The 20766-nt window shown below is 30.3% G+C and overlaps 2 protein-coding genes across 2 annotated transcripts; one reads left to right on the top strand and one right to left on the bottom strand.

Moving 5' to 3' along the window:
* The first annotated feature begins 7401 nt into the window (after window positions 1–7401).
* LOC128162554 (secretin receptor-like) lies at window positions 7402–12772 on the top strand. Its single transcript, XM_052825795.1, has 10 exons — window positions 7402–7527; window positions 7964–8058; window positions 9289–9445; window positions 9720–9876; window positions 10085–10148; window positions 10283–10352; window positions 10854–10942; window positions 11864–12005; window positions 12250–12291; window positions 12489–12772. Exons 1-10 carry the CDS (start codon window positions 7408–7410, stop codon window positions 12762–12764), a joined length of 1212 nt encoding a protein of 403 aa, XP_052681755.1. The 5' UTR covers window positions 7402–7407; the 3' UTR covers window positions 12765–12772.
* A 1298-nt stretch (window positions 12773–14070) lies between these two features.
* On the bottom strand, window positions 14071–16962 carry LOC128162558 (helix-loop-helix protein 13-like). The gene is made up of 2 exons (XM_052825797.1): window positions 16321–16962; window positions 14071–14286 (listed from the first exon to the last, which is right to left on the bottom strand). The coding sequence occupies exons 1-2, from the start codon at window positions 16814–16816 to the stop codon at window positions 14201–14203; spliced, it is 582 nt and encodes a 193-aa protein (XP_052681757.1). The 5' UTR covers window positions 16817–16962; the 3' UTR covers window positions 14071–14200.
* Between the last annotated feature and the right edge of the window lie 3804 nt (window positions 16963–20766).

Here is a 20766-nt window from a genome sequence, read left to right as displayed (position 1 = left end):
TTGTATCGTTTTAGATTTTATAGGCTTTTGAAATTTTAAAACAGTTCTGTTGTTTTATATTTTAAGTTGTATGCAAAGATAAAAACGTAAAAGTAGCAAATTCAAACATCATTAAATCTAACTATTAAAATCAACAATTTCTACAAACTTATTATCCGTTAATTTTTTAGGTTTTTTCTGGTCATTTCAACGTGGTGTTTGCAAAAATTTCACTCAATTTAAAAAAGAATTCAAAGTAATTGATTAACGTATTTTGAAACCTTTTAGGTTCGTAGTTTTTTATGTAGGTTGCTACAATTTGTAGTTTTTTATGTAGGTTGCTACAATGCCTAGTATGGCGGTGAAACTGTTAAGTGGCGAGAGGTAAGCAGGGTTGTCTCCAAGACCTGGGAGGCGGGGAATTTTCCCGCCTATAATGCCTTAATTACCCGGCTATTAAAGCATTTAAACACAATGTAGCTATAAGCAAAATCCCAAGACCCCCTTTTACGTTTTTATTTCTTCATCCTTCTACTTCAATTTTTAGAGACAACCCTGGGTAAGACATGTCTTGATCCTATTAAAATAGCTTAATGGTCGTGGCTATTGTTGACTATATTTATTCTTCAAGAACGAGAGGACTCTGTATAAACTTTTATGGATATACACATTATGATAATATAGAACGTATGGATTTGTCTTTACTAAACAATAACTTATAGGGAAACAAACAATATCTTAAAATTCTGTGTTTGTCTATTGGTTGGCATGTTGGCCGTCAATTCTCCGTGAATTAATAAGTAGTTTTGTTATAATCCTTATCTTAAAAATGTACGTATCATGAACAAACATATCAAACATATCACATCTTAATAATAAAAGTCAGAGCACAATCTTACAAAAAGACGGAAAAATATTTTATCAAGCAGTATTTCAGATAATTTCTCATTTCAGTGACACCAAATAACTAAACTGAGAATGCATAAATGCATCTAAAATTAAAGATTTGCAATGTTTTCTACATACTAGTGAAATTGAAAAATAAAAAAATGTATTATGTTTTTGTCTCAGTAAATGTTTTGATAACTCATTTACCTTATTTCATGGATTCACGAAGCAAAAAGCGTAAAATAATACAAGCCCTTGATATTTGTTTTAAAAAAAGCATGTTAAAATATTTGTAAAATTTCTACGTGTAGGTCATTAAACTCCGTGCACTGATGTAATGTTTAAGAGTAAATATGATTTATTTCTGTTTAATTTTAATTTCTAGTTTTATTTACGACACAAATTAATTTCTTAGCATTTGTAACATCTCAAATTTTTAATATATATAGTGTCACAAATATGTTTATTCATTGCGGAAAGAAAAATAATCCTGCAATTGAAAAGAAAAAATTACGCATCATTAATAAGTTGCCTACTATGAGTTACTTTAGAAGACAATGAGTGCAACTCATTAACTCTTTTGACAGTTTCGTTTTGCACCTGTGTTTTTTTTTAATTTGTTGAAATTATATTTTTCTAACTACTTGAATGCTATGAAATTTATTGTCTGTATTAACGGTGCATTAAATTGACATTAGGACATTTTATTATCCAATATAGAAATATAAATGACACAATTTAATTACTAATGCATGCAAACTGAGACAATTATAGTGCAAAATGCAGACAAAAGAGTAATGAAGCACCTAGCCTTAACCTCTTTCTTTTGGTTAGAAAACTAAAGGAAAGGGCTAAACGTTGATAGGATTTTTTTAAAAAGGTATATGAATGAACAAAGGGTACATTTATATTTGTTCTATTTAATAATTGGTTTTAAAAAGTAGGGGTTAACCTCATGTTTTAAGAGCCCTCCACACTTTAAGACAAAACATTTAAAAATAAACTCAAATTAATATACTTTCTTAACAGCTATGATACATGTATTTAACATCATTAACATCATGTGTACAATTTGAAAATGGTTATTAATGTTTAGATAAAAAAAAATTTAAGCTTTCAAAATATTTGTGCAATACAATTATAATTTAATACCTAACGTATTTGATCCATCAATTTGCGGCTCATGATCAGTTGTTTGATTTCATATCATCATTAAAGTGATATGCTTAACCAACATTTTAATTTAATGGATCGTTAGAGTATTATTTCTGACATCTAAAAAACAAGCATTTAATGCTTATACCTATATTCACATTGATGTTAATTTGATTGAGGTATTTGTGTATCGTTGCTTTTAAGTCTTTATTATATACGCTCTTGGTCAGAGATATGAAACATAGATTGAACAGCCATTATTATTTAAACCAAAAATAAGGAGTATTATACAGTGAGTGTAAATTTTAACAATTTAAAGGAGGGTGGTCACGATTTTGAACAAATTCTGTTTTCCGGTTTTTAATATTTACAATGCATTATGGTTGCATTTCTAATGATCAAATGAAATTTTGCAGTCAGTCGTAGAGTTATAAGCTAAATACAGAGCTCAAAGTTCTTTGTCACGTAAACAAGGCTCGTTTCCTGTTGTTGTTTACATATACAAGTAAACAATGTTTTTTAAGGTGATTTGTCTATCTTCTTATTCATTTTGAGCGTCCCTAAGCAGTTACATGTAACAACATTAAACACATTCATTTTTGATAAATTTTCACTTCAACATTAAAAAGCAAAAGCTTTGTTTACACAGCTAAGATTTATAAGGTCTGCAATTTGCTTATAACTCAACAAATGACACTCAACTTTCGGTTGCCTATTAAAAATGTCTACCTGAAGCATTGTAAATATTAAAATCGAAAAAATAATTTTTGACCAAAACCGTGACCATGCCCCTTAAACGCATAAACAATCATCTATATGATAAAAGTTTTAAAATTAGAGCAAACAATTGGCAGATACATTAAAACCTTTCTATAAATTAAAGTGACAAACTTAATGCTGATCATTTCATAAAACGGTCACCTATATAATGACTCATGAATCCAATTAGCACACTGTAATTAATGTCGAATGTTGACGGTTTAAGAAGCACGTTAAAATCTAATTATTATCCACGTTTTAATGAGTATGAAATTAAGACAAAAAGAATAGTGCATATTTGATTGCAAAGAAAAAATTGTTGAATTAATTTGTTGGAAATGGTTATTAAATGAAGTTTTGATATATAAATGAAGTAACCATTTATTGTATATACAAATGTAATGGGTTTTAAGATACGAAGTTCTTTATTTAACGTTACCTTTGACCAGGGATTAATTATAGACTTTCTTCATTACGCCATATTTCACATCTTTTATATTGGAATAAGACATCGAATGGTTGCAGAAATTGTGAATGATCATGAGTTTAAAAAGTTTTTTGTCAATTACTTACTCCTAAAATACGTAGTCAATTTTAGGAAGTTGATTTTAATAAACTCTCCTATGCAGTTACTCTGACAAACCGAAAGTGAAACAGTGTTTGGACCAAAGCACAAATCATTGCCGCCGACAAGAATTAGTTCTTGAGAATAATTGATAAATCCGAAATAATGTATGCTAAAGCATTGATTTTCAAGGAAACATATTTATAAATACTTTGAAAATAGTCAGATTTTAAATGGTACGAACAATTTAGATATTTTTGTAGTTGTATGTATTCTTACGCCAGAGTTCAATATAGTCTCGTTCAACTCGACGCTCTGCTGTCTCCATATCTCCGATATTAACGGCAACAGCCGAGCGTTTGGTTGAACGAGACGAGAGTTAAATTTTGCTTGGATTCATAAATTTTCCAGAAATATTTCTATCACCAATACATATTTTGATTGAATTTATTCTATCTTTAAATATTACTTAACATGATTCATTTGGGGTTTTATCAACATTCTTGTGTCGAAAAAGTCCAAAAATTCATATTATAAAAATGTGCGTAATTCAAATACACATCAGAAACTACTTGTACTTGTTATGCAAAATAACATATCATTGATTTTAAAATAAATAACCATCGATAAAATCAACTCCCGTCAGTTCTTCGGTACTTTGATTTATTTTTTAGATTAGCTTAATGATAGACACATTACAGATGTATAACCATTTGCGTTGTTTGTCTGAAATAAAAAGATAGGCCCATTTGATCGCATAGTTTTGTTAATAATATTCTCAAAATAAGCTATGGTAATTATATTTTGACAAAGCCTGCATTAATATTAAAAAACTTGTTTCAGTGGCGATCATCATTGTTAAGGTTTAGGTCACCCCAATAAACATCTCAGGTGACATTAATGGTTTAAATGTTGATATAAATTGCAGTGAACATTTATAATTCAACTTTTAATTAGTTGCAGGTCTATTATGAAAATGTGATTTTGTATGTGATGTTTGTTTTTTCTAAACTATCGTTTATTTCTTTATTTTCTCATTCTAAGCCGCCCATCGTTTGGACAGCATATTTGTGTGTGTGGGTGATTTTTAATTCGATTTGTTCAATGGACAAGATAATGGATAATAATTATAAATCTCAACAGGTTTATTCTTTACAGCTGTGTTTGATTGATCAGGAATATTTCCGTAAGTATCAGTTTTAACACTGTCTCGTTAATCAAACAGCCTCGTCAATTCAAGTAAAGTAAATGGAAAATTATCATTCTGATATGCTTCATTTTTTTTTTTCTCGGATTGAAGATATTTTCTTTTATCCGCTTCACATGATAATTAACAAAGATTTTCATGGAAGCTGAGTTGATGATAGAATCAACCTCTCTCTCATATCATATTTGTCTTCGCACCTGTTCACAATGGTCTAAATAAGAACACACTTTTTGATAAACATTAACTTGTTGTCTTGTTATAAGCCACAGTTGTCAAAGCAATGATTACAGCAATTGCGGGGCCGCCGAAAAGCACCCCACTTCTTTACAACTACTTCAAAGGCGTTTAATTCGTAGGCAAACATATGGCAAGTAGCATGCTGTGATGATTCTAATAATGCTACCAACACATTCTAAACACATAAGATAACTCTAAACTATTATATTACTATATATGGATGATTAACTTACACAAATGAAAAGTCAGCAACATAACTTCACAACCAACTTAATGATGACTGAATATTAATTTTATAATTACTTTAAAAATGATCAAAATTTACTTGGGTTTGTTAATTTGTCTAGATAGTCGAGTGGTTAGAACCATGGCCGCTCACTGTCAGAAGCGTGTAGGTTCTAGAGGTCGTGAGTTCAAAGCATTCCTGGAAAAAGTTATCTAAAATTGAGGAACGTGTCGTCTGACCTTAAAGTGATGTGCAACTGAGAAGCTGATACTATTCCGAAACATTTTGTCGGAATAATAAAACAGTTTATGTACTTTGATAATTTTTTTAATACAAAGATTAACGATTTTTCAGCGTAGGTAAAATTAGGACGCTTTTTCAGTGACACAGTCATATATACAGATAGACTGAAATGTATGCAATTATCTAATGATTGTTTTTATTTTCATTTATGTTTTGGGAGCGCAATGTATGAAATGAATTTTCATAAAACAGCAATTTTGATATTTTTTGATGAGCATAAAATTGATTAATTCTATAACTTTGTGACGGTTTATCATAAAACCATTATACTATTTTCCAACGGTTTTGAAATCTGAAAAAAAAATCCTTATCTTTATTTAATTATTTACTATTGAAGTCATTCAACAAATATTTTGTTTACCTAGATATTCAGTAAAAAGACATATACTCTTGAAATAATCGGATAGAACGTTTGTCAAAACGTTTGTACACCTTTGTGAATCCTTTGAAGGATATTTGTAGAGCCTTTTTGTGTTTTCTTTTAACATTTTACTGCTTCATTTTAGGTCTACACTGTAAGTCATTTTGGAACAAATTATGTTGGCATAATACGATCATCGAACATCCGGCAAAGCATGGATGTGGATTCTTGGAAGATGATATCCAATCAGAAAGCAAGTAAACATATCAAATCATCCAATCAGAAAGCAAGTTAACATATTATATCACCCAATCAGAAAGCAAATAAACATATTATGTCATCAAATCACAAAGCAAGTAAACATATCATATCATCCAATCAGAAAGCAAGTAAACATATCATATCATCCAATCAGAAAGCAAATAAACATATCAATCATTCAATTATAAAGCATGCAAACATTTCAATGTATACAAGAAAATATACACTACTGTTTTATTTTCGCCCCTCTCTTTTCGCCTTCGTTGTCAGCGGGGATTTTAAGAGTAGGTGAATTAAAAACATTGTTTTTGAAAAAAACTTTGTTAATTATAAAGACTTTCTTCTTCTAACTATGTCTGTGGAAATATAGGACGGGCGATACCGTTTGCAAATAAAGGAAAAAAACACGAGCCAAAAGACAGTGAAATAAATTGACAAAGTATAAAATACCGGAAGTTAAATAGATAAAACGTCCGGGAGTACAAATGCATTATTGTGTTGATATTACATAATAACAAAAAACCATGATCGACAAGGACTTTTTTTTTTAAAAGGGAGTTAAGTATCAAAAGTTTTTGAATACTTAGAGATTACTCAGAACATTAAGTGTACACCAAATAACATTTTTTTTTTGTAAAAAATACACCATGTCAACAAACTAAGAATATAATGAAACGGGCCTTTAAATCCTAAAATTAAAAAATTCATATTACCGTTTGAAAACAGTTTTAGTAGGGAAAGACAGAGTAATGGATGCACTACCTACTGCCTATAAACACAGAGAATAATTTAAATGTCGAGCGATGATTGGATAAAACTGACAACAATGTGGCTGAACTCTGGATAATCATTATCTGACTTTAAACAGCTTCATCCAATGATATTCCTTAGATTAGTCATGTGTTGTACAGGTAACGTATATTTTCTACAGAACCATTGAAACTTACCTATTCATACTTTTCAAAATATGTGTTCTCTTTATATGAAATCACAGAATTTCTTATCAAATATTCCTGTAATGAAAAAAAACCATTTTTTCTGTAGTTCGTGATCAGTACCAAACTAAAAAACTAAATATTGAAAAAAAACTGTTGAAAAGTCAATGTATACCACTGTTGCATTGGATTTGTAAATACCATACCATAGAGATTTTATCTTCCTACTTCGGCAAGCTAAATTCAGACTCTGATGAAATTAAGATAATATAAGCTGCACAGCCGGCTTGACATAAATATGTTTTTGAATTTGTTTTTATCCTGAAAGAAATGATGCCTTCTAGTGTAAATGGATTACGAACACATCTGTGGTATTTTTTTTTTACTGAAAACCCACACATTATTACAATATGTTAAACATTCAGGACACAAAGAGTCACGCAGTGCTTCTTTTTCTTCCTTTTTTTTTAAAGAGAATTTAGATCAAAATGGTATCAAGGGATATATACATTTTTGTACTCTGTAGGACAGATGTCTCTTCTCTGCGGGAAAAATACAAGCACGATTCTCCCTATGCAAGAGAACGTCAGCTTGCAGTATTTAGGAGACTGCTTGCAGAACAACAGGAATCTCTTTCTCCCAGTAGATCACGTACGTTGAACTTACAAAATGTAAATTCTGTATATTTTGGTTCCAAGAAAAAAAATTAACTTTGCTTTTTCTTGGCACTTTCACGTTTATTTGATGATAAAAAAAAGACGTTTTCAAATAAATACTGTACAATCTTTAAATTTCGTTGTGGCTCAATTTTCATGGACCTCGTGGGTACCTCTCATTTACGAATTAGCATCCTCCAAGTATTATTGAGTAAGGGTCCTAAAGTCATATCTCCTTTTGAAGGTATAAGATATACGAAATTATGTCTGAACGAACCTGTAAAATTTAATTTAACTTGCGCCCGCGAATTTAAATGATTCCACGGTATTATAGGGAGAATTATAAAGATTGAACAAAATAATATGGGAAGGAATTTAGAATATAAAATAAAATTTAAAGTTGCTGGAAGTAAACTATGGGATTATTTCAGGAAGTTTTAAGATATATCAGCATAGCATTCAACATAGGGTATGCCATCTCGCTCTGTTCGCTCATTGCTGTGACATTTACACTGTTGTACAAGAGGTGAGTTTGTTTAAAGCAACATTAATTGTGATTTTATAGAGATAGATTTTGCTTTACAAAGTACTCTTATGAAAGGTTTTTGTTTATCTTTAGCTTTTAAGAGATTACGTTTAATCAGAGGAAAGTACTATATATTAAAACTGGTAAAGATTTATATTTGTAAAGGTTCAATTTAGTTGATTCACTTAAACCATAGAATAGTACATAAGTTATATGAACAGAAATGATGAATGTACATGTGTATATTATTATTGTGAGGTCAAACAAAAAGTAAATGATGTGAACAAACAATTCGTTTATCTAAAATAAACCTAAACGATTTTCTTAATGTCACATATTTATTTGCTGTAATAATTTCAAAGACATTTTTTTAATTTGCAAAGCCAAATTCTTTAGTTTGAAATTAGGTATATAACTTACCTGATGTTTTGTTTTGTAAAAAAAAATGAAAGTCATTGCTAATTTTGTTTAAAATATATATATATATATATATATATATATATATATATATATATATATATATATATATATATATATATATATATATATATATATATATATATATATTATTACAATAACGTCGGGATCTTTGTACACTCTACAGCCTTTCCACTTCTACAGAAACTGAGTATCATTGATAAGTAACGTTCGCATTTAAATTTTGTATTATAGATTCTGAATATAATTTGACACAATTAATTTGGAAGACCGTATTTATCAAACATATTACAATGTTAGAAAAAAATACTGTATATATAACATTATAACATATAACATTAAATTGTTTTTTTTTTCTTCTTCAATTTAAGCTTCTTAAAAGCTTTTCTGTCGACACAGAAGAAAACCTTTGTTACAGATATTTCAACATGAAAATTCCATTTCAAGTTGTTCAATGCTACATTTAGATTTTAATGTAAAATATCAAAACTGATTAAACTGTCTTAGGTGTCCACATCTATTAGGTATGATTTAGTTTATCGAAATTGACAACATTCTGTTAAGTATAAATTGTTATTATTATAGTATTTTCAAAATAGATTTATTTATAAGTGTTTTAAACGATATGCAAAAATATCATCTAACTGCATTAAAAAAAATTCTTTTAAGAAATTTATTATCTTTAAACACTCTTTTATTCTGACTTCTTCGCATTTCTTTGAAATAGCTTTATAACTATGAAAAGGAACACGTTGTATTGATTTAGATAAAAAAGGATGTTTTTTATTACAGAAAATCCTCTTTACGTTTCGGATTCTTCACAACGCACCTGCTTGCTGCGTTCATTGTGAATGATTTTGCGTCATATTTAAAACAAAGCTTGATTGAAGAAAGTGGTTCTGATTGGACAACAGGCGGTGACGTCATCAACCTACGATCAAATGACAGAGTAAATAAATCTGTGATATTAAGATTTTCTAAAATATAGAAATGAAGAAATGGTGGTCTTTCTGAATTAAAAGTTTACTACTGTCAATACAGATGACACAAAATCAAAGATATTATATATGATTTTACATATATGCAGCCTTTCACCAAAACTGGTTTTAACCGATCTGAAAAAAGCAAGCCAATTCTTTGTTAGGATAACAATTCAATAACAAATAACACATATACAAAAAAAACTACAATTATAACAAGATTTCCTTCAATTTTTATTTCAGAATTGGGAATGCAAAGTTCTTATTCCTCTTAGTGAATACTCAAAATCTGTTTGTGTTTTGTGGATGTTCACGGAAGCATTCTTCTTGCATCAAGTTGTATACGGTAAATACTCCACCAAACGACGAAGAACCGGACTGTATACACTGATTGGATGGGGTAAATATTTCTTTTTTTTTTGGTTAAAAAAACATTGAAAATTTGATCCAACGAAAGGATGCGCTTCTACATTTAAATAGTACAAACAAGTAGTTTAATTGGTAATTTGTTCATATTTATAACATAAATCAAACATTTTAATAAAGGAAAGAAATTAGTTTGAATGATAATAATCATATCTTTGTTGTCCTTCTTTGTATTTACGTAGGTATTCCAATAGTGTTTGTTATCACTTGGATGACTCTTAAGGCGGAACTAGAAGCGAATTTTCTGTGAGTTAGCGAATAATTTTGATTTTATTAAATTGATTGCATTTTTATTTAATAATTAAGATTGTGTAGCATGGAAAATGAAATAAGAATGTTATCTATTGCTACGTGAACAAATAGGATGTTTTACTTTTCAGGTGTTGGAATTTGACTCAAAACTCTAAGCTTGCCTGGATATTACGTGGACCCATTTTGTTTTTGCACATAGTAAGATGTGCATTAACTTTGTTGATAATAATAATGACATTCTAAACAAATATATCAACGGAAAAGTTATTATTTCTTTTTTAAGCATCAATTTTCAGCAAAAGTAGACTTTCCTTTGTCGAGATACTGAATAATTTTATTGTGAAAAGTTTCATTCTATTTTGTACTAACACGTACAGGTGATGAAGATAAAATCCTTTACGTTAACTTAAAATGATATATGTTCAGGCGATATAGATATTTTTATATATTATTATTTTCTTGTTTTGCTTCGTCTAATGATTACCAAAACGGTATTTTGTAGATAATAATGGCAAATCTGAGAAAAGTTCTTTAAATTTTAGACATTCTACATGATAATAATGAACAAGAATACATGGTACATTGTACACCATCTGAGAGATCTTTCAGTTGTGATAAAAGAAAAAAAGCATAGCTATAAATATATCATCTCGAACCAATTATAGCGTATACTGATTGAGTTTCAAAATCTTACTTCAGGTTACTATTATGATGTATGTCGACGTCCTTCGTGGGTTGATTTGTCACCACTGGGCGAGTGAAGAAATAGTAAAGCCAGGGAGATTGTGGTAATGGTCACCTATTGGTATCCAGAGAGCAATGAAAGATAACTCACTAGTTTGGTGTATTCAGATATGTGTACACAGTAAATTATTGTTACAAGGAAAATACTCATGATAAGTTCACTCTTACGCTAGTGACTGTTTCATTTCCCCTATAAATAATATATTTGCAACTGTTTTCTTAATTTTCAAAAGCTATTAATCAGATATACATGAATAACTTAAGTATCGGAGTACATTACTGCTTTTCTCAACAAAACAAATGTTGATGTTTGATGGCGAAATTAATATAGGCTTGAATTAATCTGTTTAAAACCTTTATTTCAAATTCAAACTCCTTCGTTAAGATAAAAATGATCATTGCCCGGCAGATTTGAATAATCACAAATCACAAATGTATTTTTGTTAATAACATCTTGCTTATTTATCTTTATTTATTTTAATGAAATAATCTTATTTCAAGTTATATACATGTTATGCACTAGATCGAAAAAAAGACTGAAATTTTTTCTTAAATCTGCACGTCCAGTTTATGAATTTATGATCAGCAACGAAAATTAAAATTCATTTCTTATAAGATAGTCGAATTGAAACATGTCTGCTTCCATTGAATAATTTTGTTTAATCAGGCAAGCTTTTAGGGAAAGTTTTAATTTATTTGTATAAGAAAAGGTTTAATTTTAATCATACTTTTATAGCCTAACATTTGTACCTATTCCTGCCAGGCAGATAATATCTACACGTGTACTAGATTAGATTTATTTTTCAGCAAAGTCATCGACAAATATGCATACTTGTATATCTTACAATGTAAAAACATAATCTGACATGTTGTGAATTTCAATGATAATATATAGCATAGATAAAATGGCATTTAGTTTCATTCATGGAAGTAAAAATCTATGGAAGCATTTCTTTAAAATTTAGGAAGATTGCAAGATTTTACATTATTCTGATCCCACTGATGGAAGTTAGATACTTCGGATTCGAGATTCTACCGGAAGTAAATATTGACATTAAAAACAACCACGTGTTCTACAACGCAGACAAGATTTACCATGCATACCAGGTACATGTCAGACATTTTTAATCTAGTAGATTTTAAAAGAAAAAAATGAAAACAAAATTCGCTCACAGTGCTTTAGATACATGTAATTATGTATGAATAAAGTACATGTGATTATGCTAGTCTTAATTCCAAAATTTCAACTATAAAGATTTATCATTTAACCTGAAAATCAAATCCGTGATAATGAACTACATGTATATGATTTTTTTTATTGATTGAACGTGTAATAAAACCAATATTTCAGGGTTTGATAGTAGCGGTGCTGATTATCACGTTTGATAAAAAGGTGAGTTTGACACAGCAATTTTTGCGTAATTCATGTTTAGATAATTACATATACTAAAGTAATTGACCATTTTATAGAAAAAAAGTCTAAAACTACTTGCTGTATATAATTGTAGCTGACTTCTCCGTTAATTGTAATCTTTAAAATCTCATTTTTAGTCTTCTCTTTATCTCCTGAGAATTAATTTTCTTTTGCAGACAAGGAAAGCCATTTGGAAAGTGTTCAACCTGTATGTTCTGTGTAGAAAGAAAAGTCAGTTTTCCTCGCAAACCCGTACCTCGTCTACGACAAAACAGCCCCCTTCTTTCTCCCCTAAACCGCCGCGATTATTGGCCCGACCAGACAGAAACTTTGTTAGTGAGGAACCGGTTAAGTCAAACTTTACGAGTGCCTGCCGACTTCTTACAAACAATATATTAAAAGAAGACAAAGTTGATAGACAAGAGGTTATTTCTGAGCTTTATTATTTGTGATAAAAAAAATTCAAGTGAAAATTTTGTGCAAATACTGCTAAACACATTTTACTCTCACAAAGAAGCTAAGGTACAGGTATTGAACACATTAATATCCTGTTGATCGTAAAGACATCTTTGCTCTTTAATAAAAATGTGTAAAATTCATTTGAAAAAATAGAACCAGACAAATTTGAACCTGTTAAGAAATGCTGTAAACCTCTATATTCTGGCTTAATTTCTTGAAGACTTGTATGTATATTTGTGCTTTCTTAGTTTCCATAAAGAAATTTATGCAAAATGCAAAACACATTTGACTATGGATAGGAACTATGGAACACTTATATTATGTGCTATTTTCTGTCGAAAGCCTGAAGGCGTTATTTCTCTGTTTAAACAAGTGTATAAAATTTTTATTTCATGTATAAACAATCCCAATCCCTGTTATTTATCGTTAATCGGGGTTTTTAAAAATCCTTTTTCGTTGATTGCATATTTTACAAAATTGTTGAAGTTATTCTGTAAAATATGTTTTGTTTTTGCTGTTTTACTTTTGGAGTTTTATACATTATCATTTCTAGTGCATTATTTTGAAATGATGTCTGAATGCGGATTCAAGAACAAATATAAGAAGCGGATAAAAATGGTTGTTGAATTTCTGTTAGCGTATTTCTATGTGAGTGTGTTTGTACAGTTGTTTACTGGTGTGAAATGTGATTTTCTATTATTTTTTTTTTCGACTTTTGATATTAATTCTATACATATCTACGCAAACGAGATAAAATAGACAAAACGGAAAACAATAATATTGCCGCCTGATCGATTGTAGGAAGTACTGTGGAATCATTGAAATTCGTGGGGGCCAATTCTCCTGGACTGTGACTATTTTGTTCATTCGCGGGGATGTAATTTCGTGGATGCGTCGGATACTGTTTTAGTGACAAAGATTAGTCTTTTTAAATTTGTTTTCGTTGAGGATTTAGATTCGTAAGGGGGGTGGGGGTTATCCACGAATGCACGAAAATTGAGCCACCACGAATTTTAATGATTCCACGGTATCTGTTTAAAATACTCAAGTCGTGACTTTTAATTAAATAAACCCAAACTTCTCTTAAAATACAGAATTCTGTGCTGTTTTTTCATATGGTAAAGAGACCATTTCTTGATTAAAGAAAAAGTAAAACTATCTATTAATAAATACATCAAATTAATAGGTCTTGTGGATAGAAAAGGTATTTTTAAAAAACGTCAACAAATATTTTCTGAAAACCTAAATCATTTGTAAAGTTAAGTTTTCAACTAAAATAAAACTTCATCAAAACAATAACACTTTTATTCACAATAAATAACACGATTTCACTCACTCGCCAAACATCGGGACCTCTCTCACATCGGTTCTCGGGACCCCTCGAATTGTATGCATCTCCCTATGGTTTATCCTCGAGATATCCCGGAACTTACATCTGGAGGTGGCATGTCTCATTCTGCTTCCTATGCACACCCAAATTTTCCCATTTGATCCATGCAATTCTCGCCGTTAGATCTACAAACAAAACAATGGAGTAAGAATATATTATTTTGATATTATTATATACAGTAGAGCTAAAAGATAGATTCTCTCTCTCTCGCTCTCTCTCTCTCTCTCTCTCTCTCTCTCTCTCTCTCTCTCTCTCTCTCTCTCTCTCTCTCTCATTTTATTGCAACATAGTAAAAAAAAAAAAGTTCGTGATAAGTTTAATTTTAGATATGAACAAATCAAAATACAGAGTCATCTTAAAAATCTACGTGATTTTCTCGGAAGGAAATAGTGGCATTAATATACCTCAAAGTATATACATTTCGGTGATTTTTTCAAATTATTATAGTGTGTTAAGCCAGCTTAACAATTAGCAGAACAATTAGACATAGAGAACTTTGTTTAAACATAAAAGAACAACAAACTTTTAAAAGGAAATTTGTTTGGGGTAGGATAGGCATTCTTGGTAATTGAATGTCCTGTATTCTGAATATATTTAAAGCAATGCATGTGAGCTGTATGTTATAGAATTTTGCTGCAAAACCTGCTAGTATGATATGTATGCATGTAACTTAAACTTTTATGATAAATAAGATTTGAAAAAAATCATGGCTTTTTGTCAGAAGAAAGATTTCTCTTCAAAGGAATATATATGGCAGATCAATTTTTGTACAGGAGGACAATAATTCAATTTTGCTTCAATTAAGGCTTCTTAACGGCTTTTCCCACAAAAAATATGGCTAATAGAAATTTAAAAACCATGATATTTTTGTCATTTTAGTAGAAAATAACATATTCGTAAAAAAAAAAAAATTAGCATGAAAATTGCTTTAAATAATATACTCTCTAATGTTTTAACATGTAAACATATCGATAAATAACATTTAATACGCCCCCCCCCCCCTTTCCCACATACAGTCTTTCCCGTCGAGTCCATTATGGAATATCCTCCAACAAAGCGTTAATTTTCAGTGCGCAATAGCACTTTTTTCAAAATAAAAGCAATGATTATGAATTTATCATTTCCCAATGTTTAATTTATTTTCAATTTTGTAAAATTAACTTCCCACTTAAAAAAGGCTCACTTTAGAATATTGAGTATCAATTGTGACATAATTCGGTTGAATAAATCAGTAACTGATATAATTAAATATATAATATCCGATATAATTAACAAATAAACTATACAACATGACTAAAAAAATTACAGTATATAAAAAAGGACAGTAAGCAAGAAGTTTTAAACAGTGCTGTTTTTCTCTACTCATTTTCCTTGAATTAAATTTGAGTGCGTTTTTTTCACATTTATGGGGAGGGGGGGGGGGGTGGATCTAACCCTGGTTTGTGTTCCGATGCTTTAATTTCATATTCGTTTTAAATGAAATAAGATTTATTACCAACCAACCAATTTAATTAAATCAAAATTAACACCATATTTTTGTTTAAAAAATAATGTTCATATAGCGCTTTAACTGACAGCTGTAATCATTTTTAATAAATGACGCAAATATATCAAATTCAAGATAGTATCAACATTTTTTCTTTCAATAACTTTAAATTGTTTTTACAATCATTTATTTACTTAACTTGAAGTGATTAGTCATTCAAATACAGAAATATATTTAGAATACAAAAAAAAATACTGTTTTATTTCTTTTTATTTCCGAGGGCCAACCAAAGTCATCACTATCTATTTATTCATTTATTTATTTATCCATCAACATTATCTAAATTTGTTAACGGTAAAAAGAAATGGAAAATGAAATATTTATTACTTATTAAATGTATATGCATTCATTTGTTCATACATCCATTTCTTCAATCACTCATTTGTTTAATTTTATTTTAACCATTTTAACTCATTTGTTTAAATTTATTCAGTTAATTATTTCATCTGTATTATCGACAAATCTTTCATCCTTCAAAAACCACTCTAAAAATTATGAACAACATATCATTTGATTTTCAAATCACCTATTACATGTATAATTATTTTTTTCATCAATAATTAGTTTGTTTTTCATTGTTTTACAATTTAATTATGAACAACATAATGTTTACCACTAGTGTTCCAAATCACATGTGACCTGGTCTGGTCGGGCGAGTTTAGGATTTCTTCAACATAAACCAAGGGATCATCTACATCCGCCTCCAATAGATCCCGTAACAAGGCAATATAGGCAATGGCCAGACGCAGGGTGTCAATCTTAGATAACCGCTTCTCATACGGAAATGTCGGCACATGGAGTCTCAGTTCCTCAAACGCAGAGTTGATGCTGAGCATTCTTCGTCGTTCTCGGAAATTCGCGGCGTCTCTCGGCGCTTTTTCTAAACTCTCGTCTCTAAAGGGAAGTAACCCCAGATCTCCCGTCTCCTCGAATACGTCGTTTTGTGGCTCCTCCTGTATTTGATAGGGGTATAACTTGTACTGTTTTGGATTGAAGTTCGTCTCGGCAATTATTTCTCTACTGATAGACTTGCAGCAATTGTCAATTTCTTCTTCAAAAGCTCGACAATATTCGTAAAATCTCACAGGTATTGTTTGCGTGTATTCCATTGCAACGAGCCAGCAAAACTTGTTAAGGCCCTAAAGTTCATGTCTTACAGAAAATGACTAAATTAGCGATCCAAAAAAAATAAAACTCTCAGCTATACCTCTGTCTTTTCCCTGCCTGTGACGTTCAGCAATTCTATAAAGTCATCATTTTGTAATGATCAGGAACACTTTATATACCCAACTCTCTTTTTTCTCTTAAGATAATTAAATGTCAAAATCAACTGCGATGGGCAATTAAAATCCCGTTGTTCGCGACCGGGGCTGGAGTTTCCGAGTGACGAATTCATCGCCTTGTTTACCCTAACAGCGTATGACAACTCCATACTGCTCCCGTCAGCGTACAATACGACGCACGGACGTAGGCACTTGACGGTTCAACCGAGCGGGGACTCCCCGCTGCGCGCTGCTAATTGTTTTCGTCGGCTCCAAGAAGAAATCCCCCCGCAAGACGCCTTGGGCCATGATCGAGAGCGCAGGCGCGTGTGTATTCCTTTTCGATATTTTTGTTTTCTCCATAGTCTTTTGTATATCGTATGAATTTTTTTCTTTTCAAGATTTTTCCATCTTGGAATCTGTAGTTATTCTAAGCGTGGATAGGTACTTGAAAAAAAAAACCGGCGGCTTGAATGGTCGTTGATTTGATGCGTGTATCCTGCCATCAGATTTGGACATTTCCTTTCTTGCGAATTTCTTAAACTAAACCATGCTTAATCAGTGTTTGCGAAAATTTTTGAATGCCCCCCGTAATAATTCATTAGTTGCATACTGTCTAGTTTTAGAATTATTGCAACCTCCTAAATTTCAAAGTACATAAATTGCGAAGGGGGGAAATATTGAACCATTTCTAACAATTTTTTTTTTATCTAATTAATTATTTTTTCGTTGTTTAAAAAATATTTTGAATGAAAAATTAAATTTATAAAAGCATTGTTTAAAAACTATAATTCTAAATGAAAAATCAAGTTGATGAAATTATGCAATGTTTGATTGATTTTGATTTAAGACGAAATAAACGTGTAATTGTTCACCTTTACTTCCGATATTGATCGTAACACCTCGGGCGTGTCCCCACCACTATCTTGTGGCGATGTCACCACCCTCAATTGAAGAGAATCAGCGGGACACAACAATATTGATGTTTCTGACGATCTGCCACTTGACGCAGATTTATTCAAAGTGTTGATATGTACGCTTGCTTTCACGCTGAGAAACATGCATTACGGAATCATTCGCTAAAACAAGAAAATCATCAATAGTTTACGGGTCATAAATAAAGTTTAAGGAGATTGTGTGCTGACCAAATTACCGATACTATCTACATCAAAATATGAATTTTAGCCATAAACTATGATCTATTTTAGGGAAAAAAATTATAATCATAAATCTGATTTTTTTTCTTATCTTTATATAAAGCTCTCCTTTTAGAGGAATTATTTTTAGTCTATAAATGGCCTCGACCTTCTCGCCCATTAAAACAACAAAAATTAAATTCCTTAATGCGATCGGAATTATTTTTATGTAACAGAAAATTGACGACATTTCTAGGTCATGATTTATTTCAATAACAACAAAATAAAGTGGTTGATCTTGACTCCTTGGGGTAAATGTCCCGGATGTTTCAGCCGACCAGCGAACCGTTACAACAGACCTTCGTCGTGATGTCACCTGATTCTGAAAAAAAAAACACACACACAAAAATTTTAAAAAAGTTTCACATGATATGGTGGTTTTTTTTTTTAAATACGTAAAAAATATCGTTGTAGTTTCGCATTTCTAAAAATGTTTTTATAAGATTTACATACAAAAGAATCCGTTGATGATGAAACTTTAAAAAAAATTATTTGACAATACGAATATCAATAACACTTTGAAAAAAATCTAAAAATTTTAATGACTTTTATAAGCTTGAACGTTTGATTTCTAAATTTTTTTCTCCTAAATCAAATAATTTCAATTTTGATAACGGTTAACGATATGTATTTTTATTCTTTCCTACCATCGATGATTTGTTTTTATAAATATACATTTTTTATTCATTTGAAATGTCCAATGTACATTTTTTTTCTTTAATTTCTCGTTTATTTATTTATTTTTTTAATTATATCAGATTATTTCATTTTTTTTTTCATTACCCGTTTGCACTTTTTCAGTCAGTACTTTGACCCCCTTTAAAGTCCACGTTAAATCTTATATAATCTAAAGTTGAACTGATTTTCCACAATTCAAAATTTTCAAAGAATACCGCTAATTCTAAAAGTTATTGATAAAGTTTCCTTGCGAAATTAATTTTGTGATGAATTATTGCTACATAACGCTAACTTATCACACATTTATATATATAAGAGGTATAAAGCATGAACAGCAACAACGGAATAACAATTTTTTCGGTTGTAATTGTATGCACAGATCCCAAAATTGTTCCAAGAGGTTCCGCAAAATAATTTTGTTTTCCGTATGGGGGAAAAGGGGTGGTGGGGGGGGGGGGGGGGCTATTTTTAGTCATGTGTAGTACATTTTCAAGAGTATGAGGTATTTTCCACTTCCTGGATCATAACATTCTTACATATCCTCGTATGTTATATTTGCAAAACTAAAACTATATATTTAAATTCATTAAAGAATCTCTCCAATGTAATATCATCTTATGTATTTACATGCACATGCACATTTATAACCCTGTTCAAATCAAAGGGAGATTACTGACTGACCTGAGTAGCAGGAGTCCAGGAATTCGCTGTAAGTATATCCGGGTTTACAAATTTGTTCCACACAGGTCCGGGTTCGTTTGTCGTACAGGAAGCCGTAAGGACACCTTGACGGTTTACCGCCAGCTGATGAAAAATCAAGAGAAACTTCGAATAAAAAACCACTTGCAAAATATTTTATGTGATCAGCATATGATTTATGAACTAGTTTATATTTTGCCTTTATTTAAAATTTTTCAAAATCTTTCGCAAATAATTTACTTTTACGCGTACATATCTAATTACATGTGAATTCGCCAACTACTCCTATCCTGGCGCCATGAGTTTCTGATAGTCTAACACTAAACGTTGCCTCTAATGACTGTTTTTTTGTTAACAATTTTGAAACTATATCGTTTTTAACTTTAGACATAGCATTAAAAATCGCTGATACAAAATCAAAGTTTGTCGTCAATGTATTCAATTTGTAGCTTTAAATAAACTGGATGCCACATTTGACCAATAAAAATGTGCGTCATGTGTTTCCGATAGTATAATTCATCAACATTTTTATAAAATAATACTTATACATGTAACATAAATGTGATATAACATTTTGAATATGTTCTATATTATTTTTGATTGTTTTCTAAGCCTTTTAATTCAACGTAAATTTTAGAGAAAACTCACACGACCAAAATAGACTATCGGAAACACATGACTATCGGAAACACATTACGACACGATATTTATTGTATGTAAAATTTGATATATCATGGTCAATTAATGCTTATTCCTATTTTAGCTATCGAGCATATACTTTGCATAACATTTCAATTGAAATAATTGAATGATCTATAGTACGAGTTACTTAATCTCGATATTCTGAAACAGAACATGCATGTAATACTGTACTTGAAATCAGCTTGATATGTAGATATCAGTTTCAAAATTTTGGGATGCAAAACAGAGGTAAAAACAGTGATTTTATTAGTTTTATATAAACCTTGTCTCAAAAATGGATGCTTATTCTTTAAGACGTGATAATTTGCATCTAAAGACAAAAAACTTTCATTTAAAAAAAAAAATTCAACTTTTCAGTACATGTATAATATATATATTGAGAGCGTATTTATAGTCAACGTAAGTGTGTTGTTAAAATGAGAATTTTAGTACATGTATGTCAAATTAAAACTATAAAGTCGATAGCCAGATTCACATTAATTATTTTAATTTGAAATGGAAATAAAGAAGCAGTTTGTCGTA

Source organism: Crassostrea angulata, chromosome 9 (assembly GCF_025612915.1).
Source record: "Crassostrea angulata isolate pt1a10 chromosome 9, ASM2561291v2, whole genome shotgun sequence".
In the NCBI taxonomy this organism is placed as follows: Eukaryota; Metazoa; Mollusca; class Bivalvia; order Ostreida; family Ostreidae; genus Magallana; species Magallana angulata.
This window is presented reverse-complemented; position numbering and strand designations above follow the sequence as displayed.